The 26,356-nt window shown below is 39.9% G+C and overlaps 1 protein-coding gene across 1 annotated transcript in view; it reads right to left on the bottom strand.

Annotated features, from left to right (window-relative positions):
* wdr1 (WD repeat domain 1) overlaps positions 1–24,357 on the bottom strand; it is a 54,779-nt gene extending 30,422 nt beyond the window's left edge. Inside the window, exons 1-6 of the mRNA XM_060825460.1 lie at positions 23,867–24,357; positions 17,900–18,021; positions 17,723–17,813; positions 13,443–13,590; positions 6,354–6,534; positions 1,268–1,345 (exon numbers count right to left, since the gene is read on the bottom strand). Coding sequence (XP_060681443.1) covers positions 1,268–1,345; positions 6,354–6,534; positions 13,443–13,590; positions 17,723–17,813; positions 17,900–18,021; positions 23,867–23,882 — 636 coding nt within the window. The 5' untranslated portion in view covers positions 23,883–24,357. The remainder of the gene's footprint in view (positions 1–1,267; positions 1,346–6,353; positions 6,535–13,442; positions 13,591–17,722; positions 17,814–17,899; positions 18,022–23,866) is intronic.
* Positions 24,358–26,356: the final 1,999 nt, after the last annotated feature.

The following is a 26,356-nucleotide window of genomic DNA, read 5'->3' as shown; positions in this document are numbered from 1 at the left end:
GGCCCATTGAAGATGTGACCTAGTAGGGTGGCGAAATGTCTGGAAATGAACTTCCAAATCCTTCTAAAGGATAATCGAATTATCCTTTAAAACAATCTTTTTGCAAAGATGAAGCCAGTTAGTCCATACCTGATTTTCCTTTATTAAAATAGCTTTAAAAGTTCCATCTTAAAAGCTAAATGAAAACACTAAAGAACTCTTGAAATCACAACTCTACTATTTATTTGGGCCCAAAAATTGACATTTATCCATTGTATCCTTCAATCAGGCCTAGGAAATACATTTTCTGTATCCACAGGATGTGAGCAGCACTTTGCAAGTGCAGACTGTTTAAAATTGGTAGAAAATTAAAATGCATTCAAATTGGAGCCTAAAATGTTTTATGACGTCCCTGCAGTTGATTCAGTATTTTGCTGCCTTACCATCTTAAACAATGATAAATGTCAAAGATATAATTTTGTTGCCCACCAAGATCAACTGTTGTGGTTCAAAATACTGCCAAATGTTGCAAGGTTTGAGATTGAAGTGTGCAGCATTTTCAAAAGATACATTATGAAGTATTTTCAATTACAATCTTAACCATAAATTAATGATAGCAAAGCAAGATAAGTCTACTTCATGAAGAGCAAGCTATAGAAGTATAATATTGGCAAAGAAAGGAATTATGTTAATTAAAATGAAGAACTGAACAATGACTGATTTATGACATCCACATTGTACCCATATCTGCGTGGTGATGCTTGTAGATACTTTACTCAGTACCGGTGATTTAACTATGCCTCTTCTAAACAAAAATTTGTTAAGTAAATGCATGTTGCTGTCCTAATTAGGTCATATCACACAGAGGAATGACAAGTCATTTCTCTAAAGACACAAACTTGGATAAATAATTAACAATCATTGCAGCTATTTCCCAGATTTCATTCAACCAAAGAGCAATATCCAATTACTGAACTGTAATAAGATCAACTTATCATCTTTTGGAAAATGCCACTGAAGCAAATTGTGGTTGTGAACAGATAAAACACCTCACCTTGTACAAGTACTAGCTAGGTCTGTATGTTTTCATTGACTTTTCAAAAAAAAACCAATAGAGAATAAATTCTTCCAGCGTACACATTCTCAAAAGTAAAAGAAGTGACCTCAACAAATGTTGAGACGGAGCTCATAGTGCTGAAGTTTCCACCCTGAAGCGATGTAAGCAGTTAATACATACAAACTCAGAAATGAGACACTGTACTTTAGAATAATTTATGTCTAATCTTACCTGCCCATCTGCACCAGCTGATGCAAACTTGCTTCCATCAGGCGAATACCGTACGCAGTTAACAAACTTTGTATGGTTCTAAGGGAGAATCAGAGAAACAAGTTTAGCAAATATATATGTACAAGTAAAAGATATTTCTTTTCAATGAGAGATTTTAGGAGTGATACAAGCATAAAAAAGGTGCTAAACTTTAAAAAGGACCATAGCAGGGCACTTTGTAAATAATTCAAGATCTTGCCACTCAATTAAATTTGCAATATATTCCTCAAGTGAATGTGAGGGGTAATCCAAATTGGAAGGTATCAAATTTATTAGCAGGAACTTGAAAAGATGCCAAGGAGATGAGAAGACAGGAGAAACAAAGCCAAGCATCAAAGATGTTTCAGAAGCAGAATGATGTCAAAGTTAAAGCACTCTGCCTGAATGCACATAATATTTGTAACAACATAGGTGATCTAACAGCCATTACAGAAACATGACTACATGATGACCCCTTGTATTGAAAGGGTGTCTTCCAGCTCTGGATTTCATAGAGTGAGAAAAAAAAACTCAACTTATAGCATCCACCTGTCAAACCAGTTCAGAATCTTACAGGTTTCAGTAAAATCAGCTCATCCTTCTAAACCACCAAGGCACAATCTGCACAACATTGCCCCATGAGATGATCCCATCATCTCAGGCAGAAAAGTGAGCCTTCTCTAACTAATGTCCAATACTCCTCAAATAAGAAGCTGTCCATGTTCAAATGCAATATCCAAACTTTGGCTGACAAATGGCACATGGATCTGCAAAGAAATGACAGGCAATGATCACCTCTAAAAAGAGACAATCTTACACTGTCCCTTGACATTCAAATGGTGTTACCATCATTGAATCTTCCACTAGCAACATCCCACAGGTTACCACTGACCAGAAGCACAACTAGATTTGTCACAAAGTGGCTACAAGAGTCAGTCAGAGACTAGGAATACTGTAGCGAGTAAACTCACTTCCTGATTCCCTAAAGCCTGTCTACCACCTACAAATCAAAAAAGTGTTACGGAATATTCCCCACTTCTTGGATGGGTGCAGCTTGAACAACAAGCAGCCTGTCACCATTTAGGACAAACAGCATACTTGGTCTGTACCACATCCACAAGAATCCACTCTCTCTACCACCAAAGCTCAGTCCACACTTCCTGGTACTAGCTACAAGACACACTGCAGAAATTCACCAAAGTTCCTCAGACAGCACTTTCCAAGGCCAAGAACATTGCCATCCAAAGGACAAGGGCAGCGTATACATAGGAACACGTGCAATTTCCTCAATATTACCGTTCCTTCATTGTCACTGGGTCAAAATTCTGGAATTCCCTCGAGGGCATTGACAGTAAACCTACAACATGTGGGCTGCAGCAGTTCAAAAGGCAGCTCACCATTACATTAAGAGGAACCAGGGATGAATACTAAAGGCTGGTTAGCAGGGAACTCATGTCCCACAGTGAATTATAAAAGATCAAACAGTATACAGAACATTAGGTAGCAAGACATTCCTACTTTGTACTTCAACCACTTCCCTTGCAAGAAAGGGCAACATTCTATTTGCCTTCCAATTCCTTACTGCCTCCACACATCTTAACTTTGGGATTTATGTACACTGTTCTTGTACACAAGTCTCATTGTATCAAGTAACCTAGTCTCCCAACATTTTTAAAAAAAAATGCCTCCGCTTTTCTATTCGTCACAAAGCAGGACCTAAATTTTTCCACATTAAAATCTACTGAATCTAACTCTGTACACGGTCCCCTTTTCACAACTTGCTTTCTGACCTTTGTACTAAATTTGGTTGTAATATTAGAGGTCACTTTATAAAGTAGCTATAATAAACTGCAAACAGTTGCGGCTCGAGCACTGATCCATGTGGCATTCCACTAGTTACAATTTAGCAAACTTAAATGGACTATCTTATCCTGACTGATTTTGGATAGTCAGCCAATGCTCTGTCTACACTAATGTATTAAACCCACCACCATAAATTTTTGTCTGGTATAATGTCCTAATAGAAAAGAGATCATCATTTCCATTTTGGAAATTCAAATACACTTGCACCTTCTAGTTTCCATTAATTCACTCTGCCTATTAACTCCTCCAAAGTTGTCAAATTTTCATAAAGTTAGGTTGGCTTTGCTTGATTGTATCTGATCTTCCAGATGCTTTGCTGCTATTTCTTCAATAGTGAATTTTGGCCTAAAGTTTCCTGCTTTTTGCCTCATTCCTTTCTTGAATAGATAATTATAATTTGGAGTTTTCCAATAGAAATTGATAGGTCTACTCTAGATGGTAGATTCACCACAGTTATTGTAGGACCTTTCTTACAAACTATTATTTCTTCAATGTAGATACTGTCCTATGTGTACCTGTTAATTGGAAGCCTATATATTAGGACTTCTGACCCCACCCAAATGGATCAGCAACTTCATCACCTAATTAAGTGATTTTGCACTGCTGTACTGAACCTATGCTTTAACAATGCTACTCCCTTTTCTTTATGCCTATCTCTTTAAAATTTCAATAGACAATAGGTGCAGGAGGCGGACATTCTGCCTTTCGAGCCTGCACCATCATTCATTATGATCATGGCTGATCATCCTCAAATACTCTTGAATATGCAGATCCCAATGTTAGTCACCTTTGTAACCATATATTATAGCAACAAACCTATTGTGCCCAATGATTCCCATTTGTGCTGTACAATCATCCATCTCAGTACAAGTGCTCTACAGGGCCCTCTTGTGGTGCAGAGGAATCGAGAAATCCAGGTTCAACTCCCACCTGCTCGAGGGGCGTGCAATAAGATTGCTGAACAGGCTAATTTTAAAAAATAGATCAACTTTTTTTTTAAAAAAATGCATGCATTTTGAGAAAGTCTTTTAATCGACTTGCCACTATTTCTCCTACCTTAATCCAATTTAGTAGTGGCTGCCATGCTTTATCTCCTTGTTTTCATTGCGTAGTTGTTACTCCCACACCGGTTTGTTTTCTTATAACTTTCAAACCCTCCCCTCCATTGAAGATGTCACCTCTCACTAAGTTATTAGTTCAAAGACTTCTTTAAAACCCTAGTTAAACAATTCATCAAGACATTGACTTGAACTGACTGGGACAAATACCACCCATCACAGCTCCATAATTCCCAAATACCAGCGCCTGTCCCCCAAGAGTAAAAGCCCTATTTTTTTGCTCATCGACCTTTGAACCAGGCTCTCTGATCTTATTTTTTTCTGATTCCAATGTACTTGATGCACTGAATATATATGATCACTGGGTATAACAAGCAAAGCACTTTCCAGACAACTCATCACAGGGTCATTGAGATGTACAGCATGGAAACAGATGCAACTGGTCCATGTTGATCAGATATAATTTAAAATTAATCCAGTCCCATTAGCCAGCACCCAGCCCATATTCCTCTCAATCATCCAGACGTCCTTTAAACGTTGTAATTCTACCAGCCTCCACCATCACCTCTGGCAGTTCAAACTATACACATACCATCCTTTGCATGAAAAAAATTGCCCCTTAGGTCTCTAATTTTTCCTCTCACCTAAACCCTATTCTCTCTAGTTCTGGACTCTCCCACCACAGAGAAAAGACTTATTTACCCTATCCACATCCCTCATGATTTTGTAAACGTCTAAGGTCACCCCTCAGCCTCCGATGCTCCAGGGGAACAGCCCCAACCTGTTCAGCCTCTCTCTATAGCTCAAACCCTCCAACCCTGGCAACAACCTTGTAAATCTTTTCTGAACCCTTTCAAGTTTCACAACATCTTTCCGATAGGTGGGAGACCAGGATTGCCCAATTTTCCAAAAGTGGTCTAATCAATGTCCTGTACAGCCGCAACATGGCCTCCCAACTCCTATACTCAGTACTCTGACCAATAAAAGAAAAGCATACCAAATGCCTTCTTCACTATCCTATCTACCTGCAAATCTACTTTGAAGGAGCTATGAACCTACACTCCAACGTCTCTTTATTCAGCAACACTCCCCAGGATCTCACCATTAAATGTATAAGTCCTGCCCCAATTTGTGTTTCCAAAAGGCAACACCTCACATTTATCTAAATTAAACTCCATCTGCCATTCCTCAGCTCATTTGCCCATCCGATCAAGATCCCATTGTACTCGGAGGTAACCTTCTTCGCAACCCACTATACTGCCCACCAACCCCACTCCCCTGTGGCCCAACATTTCAACTCCCCCTCCTACCCTGCTGAGGACATGCAGGTCCTGAGCCTCCTCCATCGCTACTCCCTTACCACTCAACGCCTGGAGGAAGAACACCTCATCTTCCACCTCGGGACCCTCCAACCCCATGGCATCAACGTGGATTTCACCAGTTCCCTCCCCTCAACCTTATCCTACTTCCAAACTTCCTGCTCAGCCCCACCCATCTATCTTCTTTCCCACCTCTCCTTTCACCTTTGCCCCCACTTCCATCCGCTTATTGTGCGCTCAGCTACCTTCCCCTCTATTCCTGATGAAGGGCTTTTGCCCGAAACATTGATTTTCCTGCTCCTCGATGCTGCCTGAACTGCTGTGCTTTTCCAGCACCATTCTAATCTAGAAACTGGTTTCCAGCATCTGCAGTCCTTGTTTTTACCTTGCCCTCAGCCTCAGCACCCCTCCCCCCCATTTATCTCTCCACCGAGGCTACCAGCCTCACTCCTGATGAAGGCCTTTTGCCTAAAACATCAATTTTCCTGCTCCTCAGATGCTGCCTGGCCTGCTACGCTTTTCCAGCACCACACTCTTGACTCCAATTTTGGTGTAAATTTTTCAAACTTACTAACAATATTTATGTTTACATCCAAACCATTTATGTAAAATGATGAAAAGCGGTGGACCCAGCACCAATCCTTGGGTGCAAGAAAATTAACATGAATGTAAATTATTACAGTAAATAATTAGAAATGGTTAAAATATAGCAAGTGTATATAATAGTAGAGTTATAATTTGCAACATATCTCTTGACTGCATAGCATAAAACTGGTCTGTTTATTACAGCATTCCTCAACGGCACTGGAAGCTTAATAGGTTGCTTACATTTATTGTACGCTTGAACCTTACAGGAAATGCTTCAAAGAACACGCAGGTGTAGTCATCACTACCAGTCACAGCACAAAATGGTCGATTTGGCTTAAAAGCTACGCTGTTTATAATTTTACTGTGGCCAGTAATCGATCCTACAGAGGTTCCTGTGTCCCACTGGAAGACCGCTCCAAATCTGTAATGATTCAAACATGATAAATAGTTTTATACAATAAGAGGAAATAGTACATGTGAAATACTTTGCCATAGTGCTGACACAGCTAGCTTTCATTTGTTTTGTTTCTACAAAGTCTGCACAGCTTCTGTCATGGTTTCTCCTATTCTGCCCTAATGCCACTTCTGGCATTTGTGGGACTCTATTCTTATTCAGCTTGACACCCATACATCTCTTGTCAATAGCATCATTCATAGATGCAATGAAATTTTCACTTGCATACCAATAACAATGTGCTCTCTCTGAAGTGCTACTTTTGAAAGTTAGCTACATTCATCAACCTCTATCTTAAACATAATTAACTGAACATTCACATCACTCAGGAGTGCAGTAAAAGATTGCACAATAGTTAGCTCCTTGAATGTGTAAACCCACACCTGTGGATTTCCCAGGCAGGGAACTCTGCACCTACCTTATTAAGCCCCTTCAGGATTTGTATTGTATGCTTCAATTAGTTCATCTATCATTTTCTAAACTTCAGGCAATACAGAGTTAGTGTATTTAAATATGTTGCCATAGAACAATTCCCTCTTCCCAAGAGGAAGTCCAGTGGGAACAGGTGCTGTACTCTGAAGCAAGCAGATTATTCCTTATGTGACCAGATTAAACTTGCCTTGTACTCCAGGGGTTGTCACACTGATTCTTTGCATGATTATGGAAAGGCTTACTTCTACACCCAATCTTTTGTTATAAAGTTAATAAAACATTCAGCTTCCTAATAGCTTATAGCACCTGCATATTAACTTGCTGTTTCAGGTCCAAGGTCACAAAGAAGAACTGACTGCCAATGTTATCCAGTCTTTCACTATTCTGCATTTTTATCCAGATAACTTCACATTCAGTTATAACGCATTCCATCTGTCACATTATTGTCCATTCACTCTGCCTGCCCAAGTGAAGTCACATCTTCACCATTTACTTTCCCAGCCAACTTTATATCATGAGCAAATGTGAATATATTATTCACAGTCCCCTCAAAGTTATGAATCTACACTGGAGAGGGAACATGTTCTGAGAGAGTATCTTCCATGATTCTGAACATTGCTTGCCCGACCTATAAAAGGTTAAAGTCCTCCATGTTAAAATGTAATAAAAGTCCTACTTACTTTCATAACATATGCTTTGTTCAACAATACTACCTGCAAGGATGTATTATCAGTTATGGTTTTCAACAGAGAACCGAATAGGCACCCTACCAAACAAAAATTGCACGGTTGTGGGGACGACATGGATAGAGAAGTGGAATCGGCAGATTTGCTCCTGCAAATAGCTAAAATGCAAGCAGAGCTAAATGGCTTTATAAACAAAATTCAATATTTTCTGAGCTCCAATTATGATTATGAGTTAAAATACTTTCTCACTGCCTTTATCCAATCCTTTATTTTCAAGGGAATGCTTCTTTCATTGCCATTATTTCTAACATTAAAATTATTTGATCCCATTGTCGTTTGTAATCATTTCATATAGAAATTTAACGTCTAATCTATTAATTTGTCTCATATTACAAATATGTACAATGTCTTTAACACTGACTTTTTCTAATGGGGGTCCCCTTGATTTATGAACATCTGTCTCAAATAATCCAATCCAGGGGTGCAATTTTAATATTCAACATATGAACATTTCCTATATTTATGACTGGTTACCTTATTTTGTTCTGCATTGTGTTGACTCTCAAGTACAAACTAGCATGTGAACGGACTCCTGAAAGGAACCTATTCACAATATAGGGACTGCCTGCATTCCTTGACATTAGTTGTTAATACAAAATATTCAAACAAAACTATAAAACAAATGTAGAAAAGTAAGCCATTTGAACCTATTCCACCTTCCCTTCCTGACCCGTTTATTTTGATCTACTTTCAAATTTATCCTTTTCCTGAAGTACACGACCATCATACCATTCCCATCCTCACTTTGTAGTGCTTAATATCCAGATATTTTTGTCAATATTATTCTATGCTAAAGATCATTACAAATATGTCTTTCTAACTGTCTGAAACTTAATGACAATTAAGCTTTGTAATTATGTATTGTTACAATGACCTGACAAGTCAGAAATAAAAACAATGACTGAGATGCTGGAAACCAGACTCTGGATTAGAGGTGCTGGAAAAGCACAGCAGTTCAGGCAGCATCCGAGGAGCAGTAAAATCGATGTTTCTGGCAAAAGTCTTTCATCAGGATTACAGGCAGAGTGCCTGAAGGGTGGAGAGATAAATGAGAGGAGGTGGGGGTGGGGAGAAAGTATCATTGAGTACAATAGGTGAGTGGGGGAGGGGATGAAGGTGATAGGTCAGGGAGGAGAGGGGAGTGGATAGGTGGAAAAGAAGGTAGGATAAGTCATAGGTACAGTGCTGAGTTGGAAGTTTGGAACTGGGGTGAGGTGTGTTGGGATCCATTATTAAGGTTAGGTAGTGTAAGAAACTTTATTGTTAAGTAGTGCTCACGTAAGGTAGTATTAGCAAGTCTGGAACTTGTTAGCTTCACTAGGCAGCAGTAAGCCATTATGTTATACTAAGAACAGACTGAAAAGCTGATGGCATAGCCTGAAGAGGCCCCAGGGAGGGTGAGAGATAACAGGACATTGGAGCCGTGTCAGAATGCACGTAGCTCAAACTGAGGTAATAGAATGTTATCAGGTGAGAACCAATGACATACCAAAATACTGCATTTTACCAAATAAGGATGTAACTCTGGAATGTGAGAACACAAAAAGATAGACAAATTAAAATATAGTCAGAACGCGCCTTCTCCAGTGAGCTAGACACCTCACTGTACTGTGTATGATTCTCTCTCATTAAACCTGTTTATACTTTTAATCAGACCCGGTGTCTCTCTCCTCCAAACGAACACGGGGACAGAAGATCTGTCCCAACAGGTGGCGGAAGGGGAAATGAGGAAACTGTTGAAGTCCACATTGATGCCCTGGGGTTGAAGTGTTCCGAGGCGGAAGACGAGGCATTCTTCCTCCAGGTGTCGGGTGGTGAGGGAGTGGCGGAGGCCCAGGACCTCCATGTCCTCGGCAGAGTGGGAGGGGGAGTTGAAATGTTGGGCCATAGGGCGGTGTGGTTGATTGGAGGACGAGATGCATTGGAGAGCATCTTACCTTAAATTTACTTGGACCATCTCTGACAACTCCCTCCCCTTCCTGGACCTCTCCATCTCCAATGACGACTGACTTGACACCGACATTTTTTGTTAAAACAAACCCACTGACTTCCACAGCTACTTTGATTACACCTCTTCCCACCCAACCTACTGCAAAAATGCCATCCCTACTCCCAATTCCTCCGCCTCCACCGTATCGGTTCCCAGGAGGACCAGTTCCACCACAGAACATACCAGATGGCCTCCTTCTTTAGAGATCACAATTTCCCTTCCCACACGGTTAAAGATGCCCTCCAACACATCTCATCCACATCCCACACCTTTACCCTCAGACCCTACTCCTCCAACCGTAACAAGGACAGAACGCCCTGGTGCTCACCTTCCACCCTACTAACCTTCACATAAACCAAATCATCCACCGACATTTCCACCACCTCCAAACAGACCCCACCACCAGGGATGTATTTCCCTTCCCCCATCCCCCCCCCCACCCCCTTTCCACAAAGACCATTTCCTCCGTGACTACCTGGTCAGGTCCATGCCCCCTACAACCCACCCTCCCATCCTGGCACCTTTCCGTGCCACCGCAGGAATTGCAAAACCTGCGCCCACACCTCCTCCTTTACCTCTATCCAAGACCCTAAAGGAGCCTTCCACATCCAAAGTTTTACCTGCACATCCACCAATATCATTTATTGTATCCGTTGCTCCCGATGCAGTCTCCTCTACATTGGGGGAGACTGGATGCCTCCTCGCAGAGCGCTTTAGGGAACATCTCTGGGACACCCACACCAACCAACCACACCGCCCTGTGGCCCAACATTTCAACTCCCCCTCCCACTCTGCCGAGGACATGGAGGTCCTGGGCCTCCTTCACCACCGCTCCCTCACCACCCGACGCTTGGAGGAAGAATGCCTCATCTTCCGCCTTGGAACACTTCAACCCCAGGTCATCAATGTGGACTTCAACAGTTCCCTCATTTCCCCTTCCGCCACCTCACCCCAGTTCCAAACTTCCAGCTCAGCACTGTCCCCATAACTTGTCCTACCTGCCTACCTTCTTTTCCACCTATCCACTCCACCCTCCTCTCTGAACTATCACCTTCATCCCTTCCCCCACTCACCTATTGTACTCTATGCTACTTTCTCCCAACCTCCTCTCATTTATCTCTCTACCCTTCAGGCACTCTGCCTGTATTCCTGATAAAGGGCTTTTGTCCGAAATGTCGATTTTACTGCTCCTCAGATGCTGCCTGAACTGCTGTGCTTTTCCAGCATCTCTAATCCAGAGTCAGAAATGAACATCTACTACAGCAATATTTAAGGCTGAGACATTTTAGACTTAAATAAAGGCAAGCCTTTTACTGAGACCAATAAATGCACTCATTCCCATGCTGAAACTGCACTGCACAAAATTCTAAAGATGGATGAACCAGTGTCCAAGCAAGATACTTCTTTCCCAAGTTTTGTGAAAGTTGATTTCAAAAAAACTAAGATAGACTGTAGATAGTGTACATTCCACGAAAGTGTCATTCCTGAAAATTCTGTTTGGTCTATCAATAAGATAGAAGTCCTCCGCATTACTGTAATACCATGTTTACATCATGACATGCATTTACAGCTATAACATTAATTCAGTCATTACTTCAAATTATATAGCTGGTTCTGATAAAATGCAACAGCTCCATTCTTGTGCGATCTCGCGTTAAGAAAATCGTGTAACAGGTATGCCATATCAGCTAATGGGGCCAGAATGGTGTCATAGCCAATACAGGTAAGGAAAGTTTGCAATCTACAAATAATGGTATAAATTCTTCATTCACATTAAAGGCAATTCATGTTGAACAAACATGAATTAAAATGGAATCACCCATACAGGGGGAGAAAAAAAAAAATTAATAGCTCTCATCAAAACATTCAATTTTTCAACCAGGGAGGTAATCTTTGTACCTAAATATTTAATGGAAAAAGTGGTGCCAAGTAAATCAAAAGATTACTTTTTAATTGAGTGAAAGGCTGAAATGCACCTCCCATTAAAACATTTGAGAACAAAGTTTAGGGTGCCCTGTAATTACCATTATTCTCAACTACTGCATCAAGTTTAACATTCAAAAGAAAATTACCTCAGGTTCAGAAGCTGAACCACTTAACTAGAAGCAGAAAAATTATTTAATAATTTTAAATTATTTAATAATTTTAAAATTATATAAAGAACAAAAACTATCAATTGGTGACTAATTTTTCCCCAAGGTAAAGGGGAACTACATTTCCAAACCTAGAATACCACTAAATTTACAGTTCAGAATGCATTTTCATCCAGATTTCAATTGTTTACAGAAACACTGTGCTGTCTTTATTGCCCTATTGTGGTACACAGTAAAAGCACCACTCAATATTATAGAATGCAACTCTTGTAGGGTGATAGGATTTGCATTTAAATCAGGTTGAGTTTAGTTTAAATTTGCTTAGATGCAATGTTTTCGACAAAGAAATAGGTCTATTCAGAATTCACTTCCTTTTTTTGTCCCACATGTACATGCTCCTAAAATTTTGATCCACTTACAGCTACACAGCTAACTGCTGCCCATGATACATTGTTTAATTAAATGATAGCAGTAAAACTCTGTGGCACCTCATTAAGTATCAAAGTAACAATATTGATCAGTAATCTCAAAGAAACAAGAGGTGCTTGCTAATTTCAAATGTTCTCAAGCCACTAATTACTTGAAAACAAATTGTAGCTCTTCAGGGTGCTGGCAGTAAAATGTGAACATGTTTGCCCATGCTAACTTTTGAGAATAATTTGTGATCACAAATAAATAACTTCAACTCTATCCTAAACTGCAAGCTGAAACCTGTAGTTTTACTGGTAATAGGAATAGGCTATCCTGTAATTTCAATGCTGAAGATAGCATCGAATAGAATATTGTATGCAGTGCTTCCATAGGTAGGAAGAATTCTTAAAAAAGGGGAAAAAAATTGCAGATGCTGCAAACCTGAAATATTGACAGCAAATGCAAATATATTCAGATTTATATACAGGGTATGATGATGAGCAAAGGCATTGGAAATTGGAGAAAAGGTTTTGTCTTTTTTTAAAAAAAAAGTGTTAAAACTTTGTTTCCGGTTCAGAGTCTCTCTCTCTCTCTCTCTCTCTAAAAACTGATATTACACTCTTTTGGATGTAGGTTTTTTTTTGTGTATTAGGAAGTAATTACAGATTATTTAAGTATATAAAACATGTTAAGTCATTTGTCATCCATTGAAAGAACAGTACTAATTCAGCACACACAAAATAAACATATTAAGCAAAAGTACATGATTTGTTTGATTATATAGTAACACTGAAACAGGTCAGCCAGCCCACTGAATCTGCTCTGCGATTCAATATCATCACTGTTCGCCACCCAACTCAGTATCTTGTGCCCATTTTGTTCCTACACCCTTTGATGCATTTAGCCACAATGACTGTATCAACGTGTCCTTGAAAACATTCAACATTTTGACCTCAGCCACTTTCTGTAGCACAGAATTATATAGGTTCAGCATTCTGAGTAAAGAAATTTATTTTCAACTCTGTTCTAAATGGCCAACATTTCCTTAGACTGTGACTCCAGGTTCCGGCCTCCTTGGTTATCAATTACCCCGTCTAGCACTGTTGGAAATTTTTACGTATGTTTGAGAGACCTCTGATTCTTCTTTCTATTCTTAAAGAATGCAACAGGCCATGTTCTAAAATTTACAATTTGAGGACTTACATTTCCTTTCCTCTTCCAACAGCAGCAACCTTTTGATTGTCTCCTGACCAACAAATATCTTTGACTGCTCCTGCAAAGGGTTGGTACTCATACTTCAGTAGGTGTTCTTTTTGGGTCGTATCCCAAATTCGAATTTTTCCAGAAACATCTGTCACAATACAGAAAAATTTTTAAGTGATGTGTAAATACAGCAATCAAACATAGTATAGAACACCAGGCACCTTTTTTTTAAAATTAAAGGATAAGTTTGCTTCATTATTCTAATTGCTATAAAAACCAGCATTCCTTTGATCATGATAACTTTAATGATGTACCTAGACCCAAAATCCCCTAGGGACAGGCTCTTCAAGTGCTAGTGGGTTCACACGATGAGCTTTTGAGGTCGCAAGCTTTGAAGCTGGTAGACGAGGAATGGAAGGAGGAATCAGAAGGTGGCAGACAAAAACGTGGGAGGGAGAAACCCTTCCTTCATTCAATAACTTAAATAATCCCTCACCAACTTCTTAGTCAGATCTGTCAAAATCCGAGACATGAAAATGCGGTCACATCAGAAAAGGGTTTGGGAATCATTGTTATTAGATTTCCTACAGTGTGGAAACAGGCCTTTCAGCCCAACAAGTCCACACCAACACCCTCCAAAGAGCAACCACCCAGACCCATTCCCCTACATTTACCCCTGCACCTAACACTACAGGCAATTTAGCATGGCCAATTCACCTAACTTGCACATCTTTGGACTGTGGGAGGAAACTGAAACACCCGGAGGAAACCCACACAGACACGGGGAGAATGTGCAAACTCCACAAACAGTTGCCTGAGGTGGGAATTGAACCCGGGTCCCTGGCGCTGTGAAGCAGCAGTGCTAACCACTGAACCACCGTGCCATCCATTGTCTTGCAACAATTTTTATTTTTCCACATTTAGAAAGCACCCAATGTTATTAATTTTCAGTCTAACAGGTGGCATTTATTGACAATGGTATCAATTTGCCACACTTTTGCCCATTTAACCTACTAATACTGGCTTGTAATAGAGGTCACAAAGCCACTTGTATTTCAGTAATTCACAAATTTTGAATAGGTGGTTTTCTCTCTATGTCATGAATAAAACGTGATAGTTGAGATCCCAATATAAATTATTTCATCAATTCTGATGAAAAGGCTCTCTTCTTTTCTCCACACATGAGTGTCTGCTGTTGGGAAATAATGTTAGATTCATGCCTTCATTATTTATGGTCACATAATCTTTGCAGCTTCTAGCTGCATAGAGCTCACGGATTTCCTTCCTAAACTAAACCAATTCAAGATTTCTTTTAAATCCAAAACTATTGCTCCAATAGTGTCTCTGGCATTTACTTTGCTCTTCTTTTAAATCATGGTCACGTACCTCAGGGGAGACATAGAGCTAATGTGTGGAGAAGTAACCAAGGGGCTCAAATCCTACCATAGTTGCTGGCAGAATGATTAATAAATTCAATTGAATTACCATGACCAGCACCAATATCACTTATAAAGGGGCAAAGTGTTGAGGATTAAGTGAATCCCAAACAGAAGTCATTATCTGACACTTGATCAATCCCAATATCATGAATAGTGGTAGACAATTAAAACTAATTGAACTAACATGTTCCAAAAATCTCTCCAACCTCCATGATTAAAAAGCCCAAAATGTAAGCAAGAAACAATACCAAAGCACTGGTAAATATTTTCAACAAGTATTGAATGGATGATCCATCTTGGCCTCCTTCCGAGATGTCCAGTCTTCAACCAATTTAGTTCACTCTTATGCAACATCAAGAAACAACTGAAAGCTCTGCTACTGCAAAGGACATGGGATCTGACCACATTCCAGTAATTGATCAGCACTTCATCATGTGACATTAAGTAGTCCTAGCCTCTGATACAAAAGATGACTGTGGTTACTAAAGGCTAATCATCTCAGCCTTAGGACATTACCCTGAGGAATGCCTGCAGTAATGTCCTAGGCCAAACCATCTCTTTCAATGACCTTTGCACCACAAAGTTTAGAATTAGGGATTAGTTGACTGCACAATGTTTACTACAATTTGGTGGTCCTCAGATACTGAAGCATACAAGCTCCCAAGACCATTCTTTTTTAATCCTTTCTTATTATTGAGTGGGCATTTCCAGAAAGGCATTTGGTATTCATTCCCAATTGCCCACAAATTGAATGAGCTTGCTGGGGTGTAGCTAAGAATCAACCATATTGGTCTAGAGTCACATATAGGTCTAAACAGACAAGACTGGCAGATTTTTCTCTAAAAGAACATTAATAAACCAGTTGAGTTTTTACAACAATGGTAATTTCCACATTAATTATTAAATGAGACTAGCTCACATTGATAGATTTACTAATTGAATTTAAATTCCACCAGCTGCCATGGTGAGATTTGAACCCATGTCAGAACATTAACAAGTCTTTGAATTACTATTACAGTGACATTAGATCCCAGGGAAAATAACATTTGCTCCATGCAAGTGTCAGGTAATGACCGTCAAACCATCTCCCCATGATATCCAATGACATCACCATCATTGAATCCACTACTATCTTTTAAATATGACAGGTACAGATGCAGGGATTATGTGGCAAGTAACATACCTCCCATCTCCCCAAAGCTAATCCACAACTTACAAGTCAAACATTTGGTGGAGTTCTCTCCACTTGTCTCGATGAGTGCAGTTCTAACTCACTCAGATCCCAGTCAGGAGAAAGTAGCCTGCTTGACTAGCACACCACTCACAAGCAAAGCACAACAGCAATTCTGCTAGTTACTTAGTGATTTAATGACTTTTAAAAAAATTGACACAGCAAGTATGGACATGCATTTTATAAAGATGTAAAATAGTTCAAGATTTTACTTGGATTTTAATGCTTAAGAGGAAAAGAGTTAATTTCAAGATCATTTAGCACTACTCCCACTGAGCTGAAGAGCCATTTTTTAAAAATAGTGACCCAGTACAGTACTATTGCTCATTGGCACGATACATGAAGTGTAGATGACTGAGGAGTCACACAGAAACTAAGGAGGGATAAAATAAAGAAAACTTGGGCAGTGTTGTAGGACAAGAACCTAGGGTGCAGGTACATAAATCTTTGAAGTTTGCATCATATATAGAGAGGGTGGTTAAAAAGGCATTTGGCACGCTTGCCTTCATTGCTCAATCTTTTCGAATATAGAAGTTGGGAAGTCACGTTGAGCTTGTACAGGACATTGTTGAGGCCGCTTCTGGAATACTGTGTCCAGTCTGGTCACCCAGTTATAGGAAGGATATGATCAAGCTGAAGAGAATTCAGAAGATATTTATGAGGATTACCAGGCATGGAAGATTTGAGCTATAAAGGCTGGATAGGCTGGAACATTTTCCCAGGAGTGTTGGAGATGGAGAGGCAACTTGATGATATAAGTTTACAAAATAATAAAAAGTATATAGAGTTAAATGGTAATTACTTTTACCTCCAATGAGAAAATTTCAAAACGAAAGAGGCACATTTTTAAGGTGAGAGGAGAGATTTAAAAAGACTGGAGGTAAGTTTTTTTAAAAAAAACACTGAGGGTGATTCATGTGTGGAATGAACTTCCTCAGGAAGTGGTGGATGAGGGTACACTTACATGCAAGACATTTGCATAGATAAACGAATAGGAAAAGTTTACGGGGACATGGGCCCGGAGCATGAAGATGGGACTAGTTTAGTTTGTGATTACGTTTGGCATGGACTGGTTGGCCCAAAGGGTCTGTTTCCGTGCTGTGTGACTCTATGACTCAGTACTGCAGCGCTACAACAGAACTCTGCCATATAACATGGCAATTTCATTTCCAAATTACAAAAATTCATTTCAGAAAACAAAAACCTCTATGCTACAATCGATTTATTCAAAATTTAAATTATATAAATATAAATGTTGTCAGATCTTTGTTTCTCTGCAATACATTACTCCACACAAAAGAATGAGACAGTAACCACAAACATGCCAGCCTATTTCAAACAATGGTTAACAGATATCTATCATGCAGAATCAAGGAAAAATGGGATTTTAATTGTATCTCAAAATTATTTTGGTTAATTATGAGATGTTCTTTTTGCTCAAAGAATCACAGTGGCTAGATTCAATATTAAAAATGTTATAATTTCTACAAATGGACTGAATGTCTACAGAAGTGGTAAACTTCCCAAATACTATGCCTGAAAGAAATCCTTGCATGCAGCACACAATGGTTAATGCAATCACAGTTTTGAATGTAGTCCAACTGACATACCTCCTGAGGCAATGTAATACCCACTAGGTGCATACTGGGCAACCTGAACTTGATGAGCATGCTCAGTGTAAATATCAGCAATGTCTGGATGCTGAAACAAGATAAAAACATTTAAGACATTCTGAATTTTTAAAGATATGCAAATATCTGAAAATTAAACAAGTAAAAAACGATTACATCAATGTTCCTTATGACGACGCTTTTGTTGTTGGTATAAAGAAAGTTGATTCCTTTCGGATCACCTCCAAGGACCTTTGAAACACCTCTTTCCACTTGAGGAAGGCAAGCAAAAACTTTGGCTGTTGAGAAAGAAGAAAAGGACTGAGACAGATGCAATACTTTAAAATTCATGCAAGACTGTCCTTTACTATACCTGAAATGCTAAAATTAGAATCTCAAATTTTAATATAAAACATTTGCAGACAGAATTAGTGGGAAATAATGTTCTTCATTTATTCCCCAAGATGTTACAATCTTCAAACTGCAAAAAAGAAAATGCTTGTTAGAATTAGATAAACGTGAGGTGCTGCATTTTGGTAAGGTAAATCAGGCCAGGATTTATACACCTAATGGTAAGGTCTTGGGGAATGCTGTTGAACAAAGACCTTGGAATGCAGGCTCATAGTTCCTTGAAAGTAGAGTCACAGGTAGATAGGATAGGGAAGGTGGCATTAAGTATACTTTCCTTTATTGGACAGAGCATCGAGTATCGCAGTTGGGAGGTCATATTGCTGCTGTACAGGACATTGGTTAGGCTGCTTTTGAAATAATGTGTGCAATTCTGGTTTCCCTCCTATAGAAAGGATATTGTAAAACTTCATAGGGTTTGGGAAAGATTTACAAGGATGTTGCCAGAGTTGGAGGGTTTGAGCTATAGAGAGGCTTATAAAGGTTTATAAAATCATGAGGGGCATGGACAGGGTAAATAGAGAAGGTTTTTTTCCTCTGGGTTGGGGAAGTCCAGAACTAGAGGGAGAAAAGATATAAAAGGGACCCAAGGAGCAACGTTGTCATGCAAAGGGTGGTGCAATTACAACATTTAAAAGGCATCGTTTGGGTATATGAATAGGAAGGGTTTAAGAGGGATATGGGCCAAGTGCAGGCAAATGGGACAATTAACTTGGGATATGTGGTTGGCATGGACGTGTTGGACTGAAGGATCTGTTTCCATGCTGTACATCTTTATGACTCTAAGTTTGGGTGAGAAGAAAAATCATAAGTAGTCAACCTATTCACCTATGTAAACAGGGAAGTATTTTATCCAGTGTGTTCAGCCTTATTATACGAGAACAGCATTAATTTTAGGAAAAACTGTTGACCTGCATCAATGTGGCTGATATGACAATCTTCTCAGCCACCAAACATTTGGGCTTGATCTCATTACCATTCATTAAATAACCATATGGGTATGCAATCACAGGTAGCATCCTCCAGCCAAAAAGTCCCATGTGCTTCTTAAAAATCTACTTGAAGGTGGCTATTTGCCTGATGTCTTTGGCAATTTTCACCTTCCAGCCAACATCACAACAAAATAGGTAATTAATCTAACAGCAATTTAAGAAATTCTAGATAATAACCACTTTCTGGCTTCATGAAAAATTCATGCATTGTGCACCAAGCACTAACAGATACAAGTCACTATCTATACACAAGCTATGCTTCCCAATTCCACTTTGAACTTGAGTGTTCAAGTTACGCAACCCCATTTTCCTCAAGTGGCTGATCAGCTGTGGTTCAGTGATAGTACTCGCATTTCTTGACTGAAAAAAGTTTGTGGGATCAGGGTCTGTTCTAAAAACTTGAGCATTTAAGCTACACAGGCATTTCAGCCTAGAAAAGTATACTACAGTGCCAAAGTTAATATCTTTCAGAAATGTTGAACTGAGGTGCCATCTGCCTCTTTAGATGAATGTAAATGCAGACGATGTGATCATTTCTTCCGCCCTTTCAAGGAGGAGCTAGATATAGCTCTTAGGACCATAAGGATCAAATAGTATGGGGTAAAAGCAGCAACAGTGCACTGAATGGGATGATCAGCCATAATCATATTGAATACCAGAGCAGGCTCCAAGGGTCAAATGGCCTACTCTTGCTCCTATCTTCTATGTATATGTCACTATATTTGAAGTCCTGTGCTCAAATTAGTGGCCTCACTTACTGTATTAGTCAATTTACTTCAAATTGATGTAATTGATTATAAAGCACTTTGGGACATTTTTAAATCATATAGGATACCATACACTCAAGTCTTTTTAAGAAGTAAAACCGAAAATATTCATGTAACATATTTGCAACATCAATCCACGTAAAGTGGAAAGGCCTCTGATGGTTAAATGTGTACATACGTCCAAAATTGGCTTTATTGTTGAAGGGAAGTTTGCAATTTTCAAAACACATGATGGAAGTTTGGTTATTATCCCATATTAAAAGCAGAATAATGCAAGATGACTAAAGATAAAGTTGCCACAGTCCTACTAGCTCTTAGGGCTGCTCTCAGTGAAAACTGATGATGGAGAGAACACTCAAGCAAAGGGAGAAGCTGAGAAGGAGAGAGCTTCATGGTAACCCCAGCTGGTGTGGAAACTGAACCCATACTGTTGTCATGATTGCATCACAACCAGCCAGCCAAACTATTGAAGTAACAGGCACTCAAGCCCCATTGGTGTTTTGGTATTATTTCATCAAATATGAACATACAAATGAGTACAATCCTTGTGCCCATGTCATGTAGTGAGATCATGGTGGATCTGATTACTACTCACCCAATAAATTTTCATCCCCTTATCATAAATCTATCTCTACTTTCAAAATATTTAAAGACTCTCCCTCAAAAAGGCAGTGGAAGCAGTGTTCCAAAGTCTTAACAAGAGAAAAAGACAACCATTGTTTTTCAAAGGTGACTTCTAGATTCGCCCACAGAGGGAAAGGTTCTTTGCACATGCACCCTGACAAGTCTTCTCAAGATCTTTCAACTAAGTCATCTCTTACTCTAAGTTCCAGGAGACAAGCCCAGTCTGACTCACCTTTCCATGTAAGGCAACCCATCCATTCCAGATATTAGTCTGCTAAACCACTTAACTGTTTCTAATGCAATCACATACTTCCATCAATAATGTACATAATGCTCATGATGTGGTCTATTACCATATACCTGAAACACAGCCTCCATATACCTGTATCAATTTCTAACAGCAACAATAAAATTCTATTAGAATTCCTAACTACTCACTGTACCAGCATATCAATCCTCTGCAATACATGCATGAGGTCACCCAAATCATTCTCCATCAGAGCTTTGGAATCACTCCATTAGATAATTTTTCTTTTTCATTCTTCCTGCTGAAACATATTGTGCCACCAGCAAATTTAGCAACCATACCTTCAATCCTTTCATCCAAATAATTTTTACAAATTACAAAAAGCTTAAGCCTCATCACTGATCCCTGCAGTACAGAAATCGTTACATCTTGCTATTTAGAAGTGACCCAATTATGCCTTCTGTTTTCCATGGGCCAGCATATCTATCATATATACCATTAACTTTTACTTCCCACAAGAACCTTTGCATTTGACAAGGTGTCACATCATTCTGGAAACCTACATTCAATATATCCAGTAGTTCTGCTTTGTTCACAAAACAAGTTGTTACCTCAAACATCTGCAATGAATTGGTTGAACATTATTACTCTGTCTACTTTTCCAACACCTCTGCTATAAGTTCTTTATTAGAGTTTATATTCACTATAACAGAAGTTAAACTAACCAGCCTGTAGATTCCTGCTTTCTGTCCCCCTCCTTTTTTGAATAAAGGTGTCACATTTGCTACTTTCCAACTTCATGTAACCATCCATGAATCTTGGAAAATTAATATCAATAATCAACTAACTCACTGGCCACTTTTTACAAGACCCAAAACAAAAACCATCTGGAAACGTGGATTTGTCAGCCCACAGTTCCAATCATTTGTACAGTATTGAGAGCAAATACAATTTGTGTACTGCAAGGATAGCACTGTAACTGTAACAGTTACATAATGTGGATGGTTTGTAGCATTTGAGCACAAATGCAGTATTATTATGTTAGTTAGATCCCCTTTGCAGAAATTGTTTCTAAAATGTTTTTTAAAAATGAACCTCCGGGATCTTATGCATCCAATGAGCATTAAGCTGAGACTGTGTTCCTGTTGGGCTATTACAGATTCGTTTCCATTCATACACTTGTAGACTAGTTACTGAATTTGAAAGTAAAGTGTAAGGAAATGCGAGAATTGAATGATCAAAATTATTTCAGTAGTGATTTAAATTTGAAAATCAGATACTATTAAGTGTCTAAATGGCACAGATATACTAATAGTTAAAGGATACAAAACTAGAAAGAACATTTCTTATATTGGCTAGGTTTTGGCTAGTGGTGAACATAGGCACACAGGTAAATTTCTTATTTTTAAATGCAATCAACTTTAAATGTGCACAAACATTAACAATAAAATTTACTTATAGAACCGAAATTCAACAGTATACCAGAGAATAAAACAGTCCAGTTTGGAAGACAGTAACACATAGTAAATGCAGTCCATTTTGATGTGATTAGAAAAAAAAAGCAGTGACATGTCCTAACCAGTTACAGTTACAACACAGTTGAATTGAAGTTGTAGAACATCCACAATAAATAGTTTGCTGTCAGCTAAACATTTAAATAAAAAAGTGGATTACTCTTAAGACAACACATGCTTCCCTTTCTCCAGTTAGAGTTGGTGGCTGCCTGTCTTCTTGAATCTATAGACTATGGTGGCGGCATTGGGAATGTCAAGTTACAAGTTCAAGAATAAGGAAAGAAACAAATCACAATTTCACTCAAAAATCAAAAAAGGACTGCAGACGCTGTAAATCGAAAGCAGAAGCTGCTGGAAAAGCTCAACAGGTCTGGAAGCATTTGTGAAGAGAAATCAGAGTTAACGTTTTGGGCCTAGTGACCCTTTTCCAGCTGGTTCTCAGGAAGGGTCACCAGATCTGTAATATTAACTAATTTCTCCTCACAAAAGCTGCCAAACATGATGAGCTTTTCCAGCAATTTCTGTTTTGTTCACAATTTCACTCAATTGTGGAATAGGTTGAAGAGATTAAATTGGTTGATGTGATAAAGTTTAATGATTGATAATTGTAACTTTACAATTATCAAAGTAAAATTATTACTGATGGCATGTGTGCCAAAAAAGTAGGCAGCATTACATTGCTTTTTACTTTGAGACAGGCACCTAATTAAGGCAAGTCGTCTGTAATATTCCCATTCCTGACTAAAATTGCAACAGGGCATGTTAGTGCATGTGACAAGTTATCTATACGATTGGAAATGTTAATTTGTAGTCGAACAGTAAACAAATAGAAATAACAGAAGAAATGAGTAGAAATTAACACTATAAGCAAAAGGAAACATGATTCAACAGTTCGAAACGTTTCCTGGGATAGTTTTACTCAAAATGAATGGTTCCTGAATTTGATTTTCGAAACATTTTACTGGACAAGTGCACTTCTACTAAAAAAAATTTCTCAGCAAAGCACGTCTATAATAAAAGAGGTAGCAGGCTTCATTGCATGAACTTTAATCCGCAAAATGAGATGAGAAGGGATCTCAAATTATCTGTTGAATATATTACTTAAATACGCAACTATTCTCGGGAGATGCGCCTTTCGAATATATTTCAGGTTGCCAACAGATTTAATACATACGTATAATTAGAAGAGAGAAAGACACTTGTTAACTCCCTAATCCCAGTTTATTGAATTTGCTGACCAATCGAAAAGATCCGCCCTTTCCGTTTAGTTCCTCTAGAATTAGCAGAAACCCTGCAGGCGACTGAAACATACTATCAAGTTTGAACATATCTAGGAGATAGGTAAATTCTACAAGGAGGGAGGGAGAGAGAGAGAGGGAGGGGAGCCGTGGGGCGAGAAAGGGAATGAGCGAGGCTCCATCTTCACGTTTACTTCTCTCCCATGGGAGCCCCAGGCCCAGCCCTGAGACACGGGCTGAGGTCAGCCCCCGATGCCCCGCTTGCTGCTACCTCAAGGCTCTGAGTAGCTGTTACAGGGAGGAAGAGGAAGCCCCGGGGCCGGTCCGTACCCGCCCTGCAAAAAAAACACTTACCCAATTCGTAAGGCATCTCCGCTCGCTGAGCTGCACGCACACAGACGGACGGATGGATAGACAGACCTGGGGCTGGTGCACACAGGGGCACTCAACCACACTCCCCTCCCCAAAGATATATAAACCTGGTCCGGACACGGCTCCGGCTCTCTCTGTAGCTTGCCTGCAGGATTCACAGACAGGGTGGAGGCACAGCAACCCGGAAACAGGCGCACGCTCGCTCCCTCCCTCACTTTGACCAAATATAGTCAAAGCCGCTCCGAGCCCGAGCACAAACCAGCGCCTCCTCCATCGCCTGACGCCAGCGCGCACTGCAGCCGCGGCCGCGCTTTCCCACGCCCCCGGGAGCAGCGGCAGCACGCGCGCGCCTGGTGGGGGGTGGGGGGTGAAGGGGAGCGGGCAGCTCGTGCACGGCTAGGCACGGGGGTGAGTGTGGATGGGGTTTGCAAAGGGTGCAGCGCCCTTTCTGCAGCACTCCCCACCCACCCCAAAGCAGGTCTCAGGGGGAATGCGGAAGGAATCGTGCCCTCTCTCTGTCTCTCCACCCACGATACCAAAGCCCGCTCCCGAGAGTTTCTTCAATTTGCCTTTTATGGAATAGAATTTCTCTGCAAAGTGCGGACCTCCTTCAGAACTTGGACTCGAGTCAGGAGGAGTAGTTTAGTGCCACTCCTCCACACCCAGGCCACCTCGGGCCAGAATTCCTTCGTGAAAGGTTTTAGGTTTGTCTTTTTTTTCGAACGGATGTAAAACCCCCCCAAAAAATACTGCGGATGTTGGAAATCTGTAACATAAGAGCCACAAACGGGTCTCGAAACATTCACTTAGTTTCTCTCTCCGTAGATGTTGCTGAGTTTCTCCAGCATTCTCCGAGTTTTAGGGTTATTTTATAATGTGTTAAAGGCGAGAGGGGTGTTGAGGGTGACGTGGCCTGTTCCTGAGTTTGAGGAAGCACGGCCGCACAAGGAGAGGCAAAGAGAGTTGGAGTTTACACCGAAGTGAAGCGTTCACGGGGGCTAATGGCGCAGAAGATTGTAGATGAGGAAGGAGTAAAGCTTAAAAAAGCGATTTAACGTAGAGGGTGAAAATCCAGCACTTTGGATTGAAATCCATGGCGATTTTTAGTCAGGCGTTGAATAAATGGGATTTGGTGTAAATTAGGATACAGTCAGTAGAGGCTTGGATGGGATCAGGTTTTTGAAGGGAAAGATATGACAGGAAAGTATTAAACCATTTGAATCTGGAGGTTACAAAAATGGGGGTCAGGGTTTCAGCTGCAGATAAGCGAGTACAATTCCTGCTCCACAGACTGGAAGTAGATGTGGATGAGCTGGAGTATTTGAGTGAATGCATTTGAGAGTCTCAGATCATTAAAGGTGCCAAGATGCCTAGAATTTTATTTTGTTATCATCTTTTCCTGAGGTTCAATTCAGAACTGGGGTAGAGAGGGAGAGATGAGGCAATTGAACCAATGGCAAGAACTCACAGTCAGTTGGGTAGCAGCTTCTACTCCATTGACAAGCCAAACGTGGTATACTGAGACTAGGCAGAGTGTGTTGGGAATGGGACAAGTATTCATAGATCTCCTGACCCCAAAAGTATTGCTAATTTATTTATGATTTCCTGTGATTTTCTTCAGTTCCTGCTGTCCTGTTTTTGCCATCAACCTTGCCAAATAGTCTTCAACCCCTTTTGTTCCTCAGTACAACTCCTATCTCACATTAACTCTCAGGAGCAGAGACTTGTATAGATCTGGTAAACATTTGGTCTAGTTATTCACTACCACTTTTCGTTGGTCAATATCCAAGTATTACAATACTCCCCTTGTCACAAATAAATACTTCTGTTCCTTCAAGAGTATCCTGTGGATGAAGAACAAATACATGCTTCCTCAAAATCCCAACATCAGGGACAACATTTATAGATTACCTTGCCTCACTATATGGTATCATGCTGCCTCAACTTTTACCTTTCACCTCAATTCAGTTGGCTAGCATTTCCTTTTATGAAGACACTCTTCCAATCCCTCATCACTGTGAAGAAGAGTCATATTTGAACTTAAAACTCTGTTTCTCTCCACAGATGCAGCTATACAAGCTTGAGTATCTCTAGCATTTTCTGTGTTTATCCCTCATCACTGTGCCTTTTATCTCCTATGCGACTCCACCTGTTTTATGAAACCGACCTTTTCTCCTCTTGCACTCACCAGACTCAACTTCAGATTAATGTAGTTTTGACTGAAACTGTCAATGGTTTCCATCCTCCAATCCTAGGGAAGAATGAAAATAATAAGCCCCTCAATTTTGCTTTACTATTTGATAAGATCACAGTTGATCTGATGGTGGTCTTAATTCTTGCCTGCCTCCACATCCCTTGACTCTCTTATAGTTTAAAAAAAACTGACCAACTCAGTCTTCAATAATCCAACCTCCATTGCTCTCTGCCATCAAGAATTTAAAAGTATGAAATAAGGTGTTTTTCCTTTTTTGT

This window comes from Hemiscyllium ocellatum, chromosome 1, assembly GCF_020745735.1.
Source record: "Hemiscyllium ocellatum isolate sHemOce1 chromosome 1, sHemOce1.pat.X.cur, whole genome shotgun sequence".
Classification (NCBI taxonomy): Eukaryota; Metazoa; Chordata; class Chondrichthyes; order Orectolobiformes; family Hemiscylliidae; genus Hemiscyllium; species Hemiscyllium ocellatum.
Note: the sequence above shows the minus strand (reverse complement) of the source record. Positions and strands in the feature narration are given on the sequence as shown.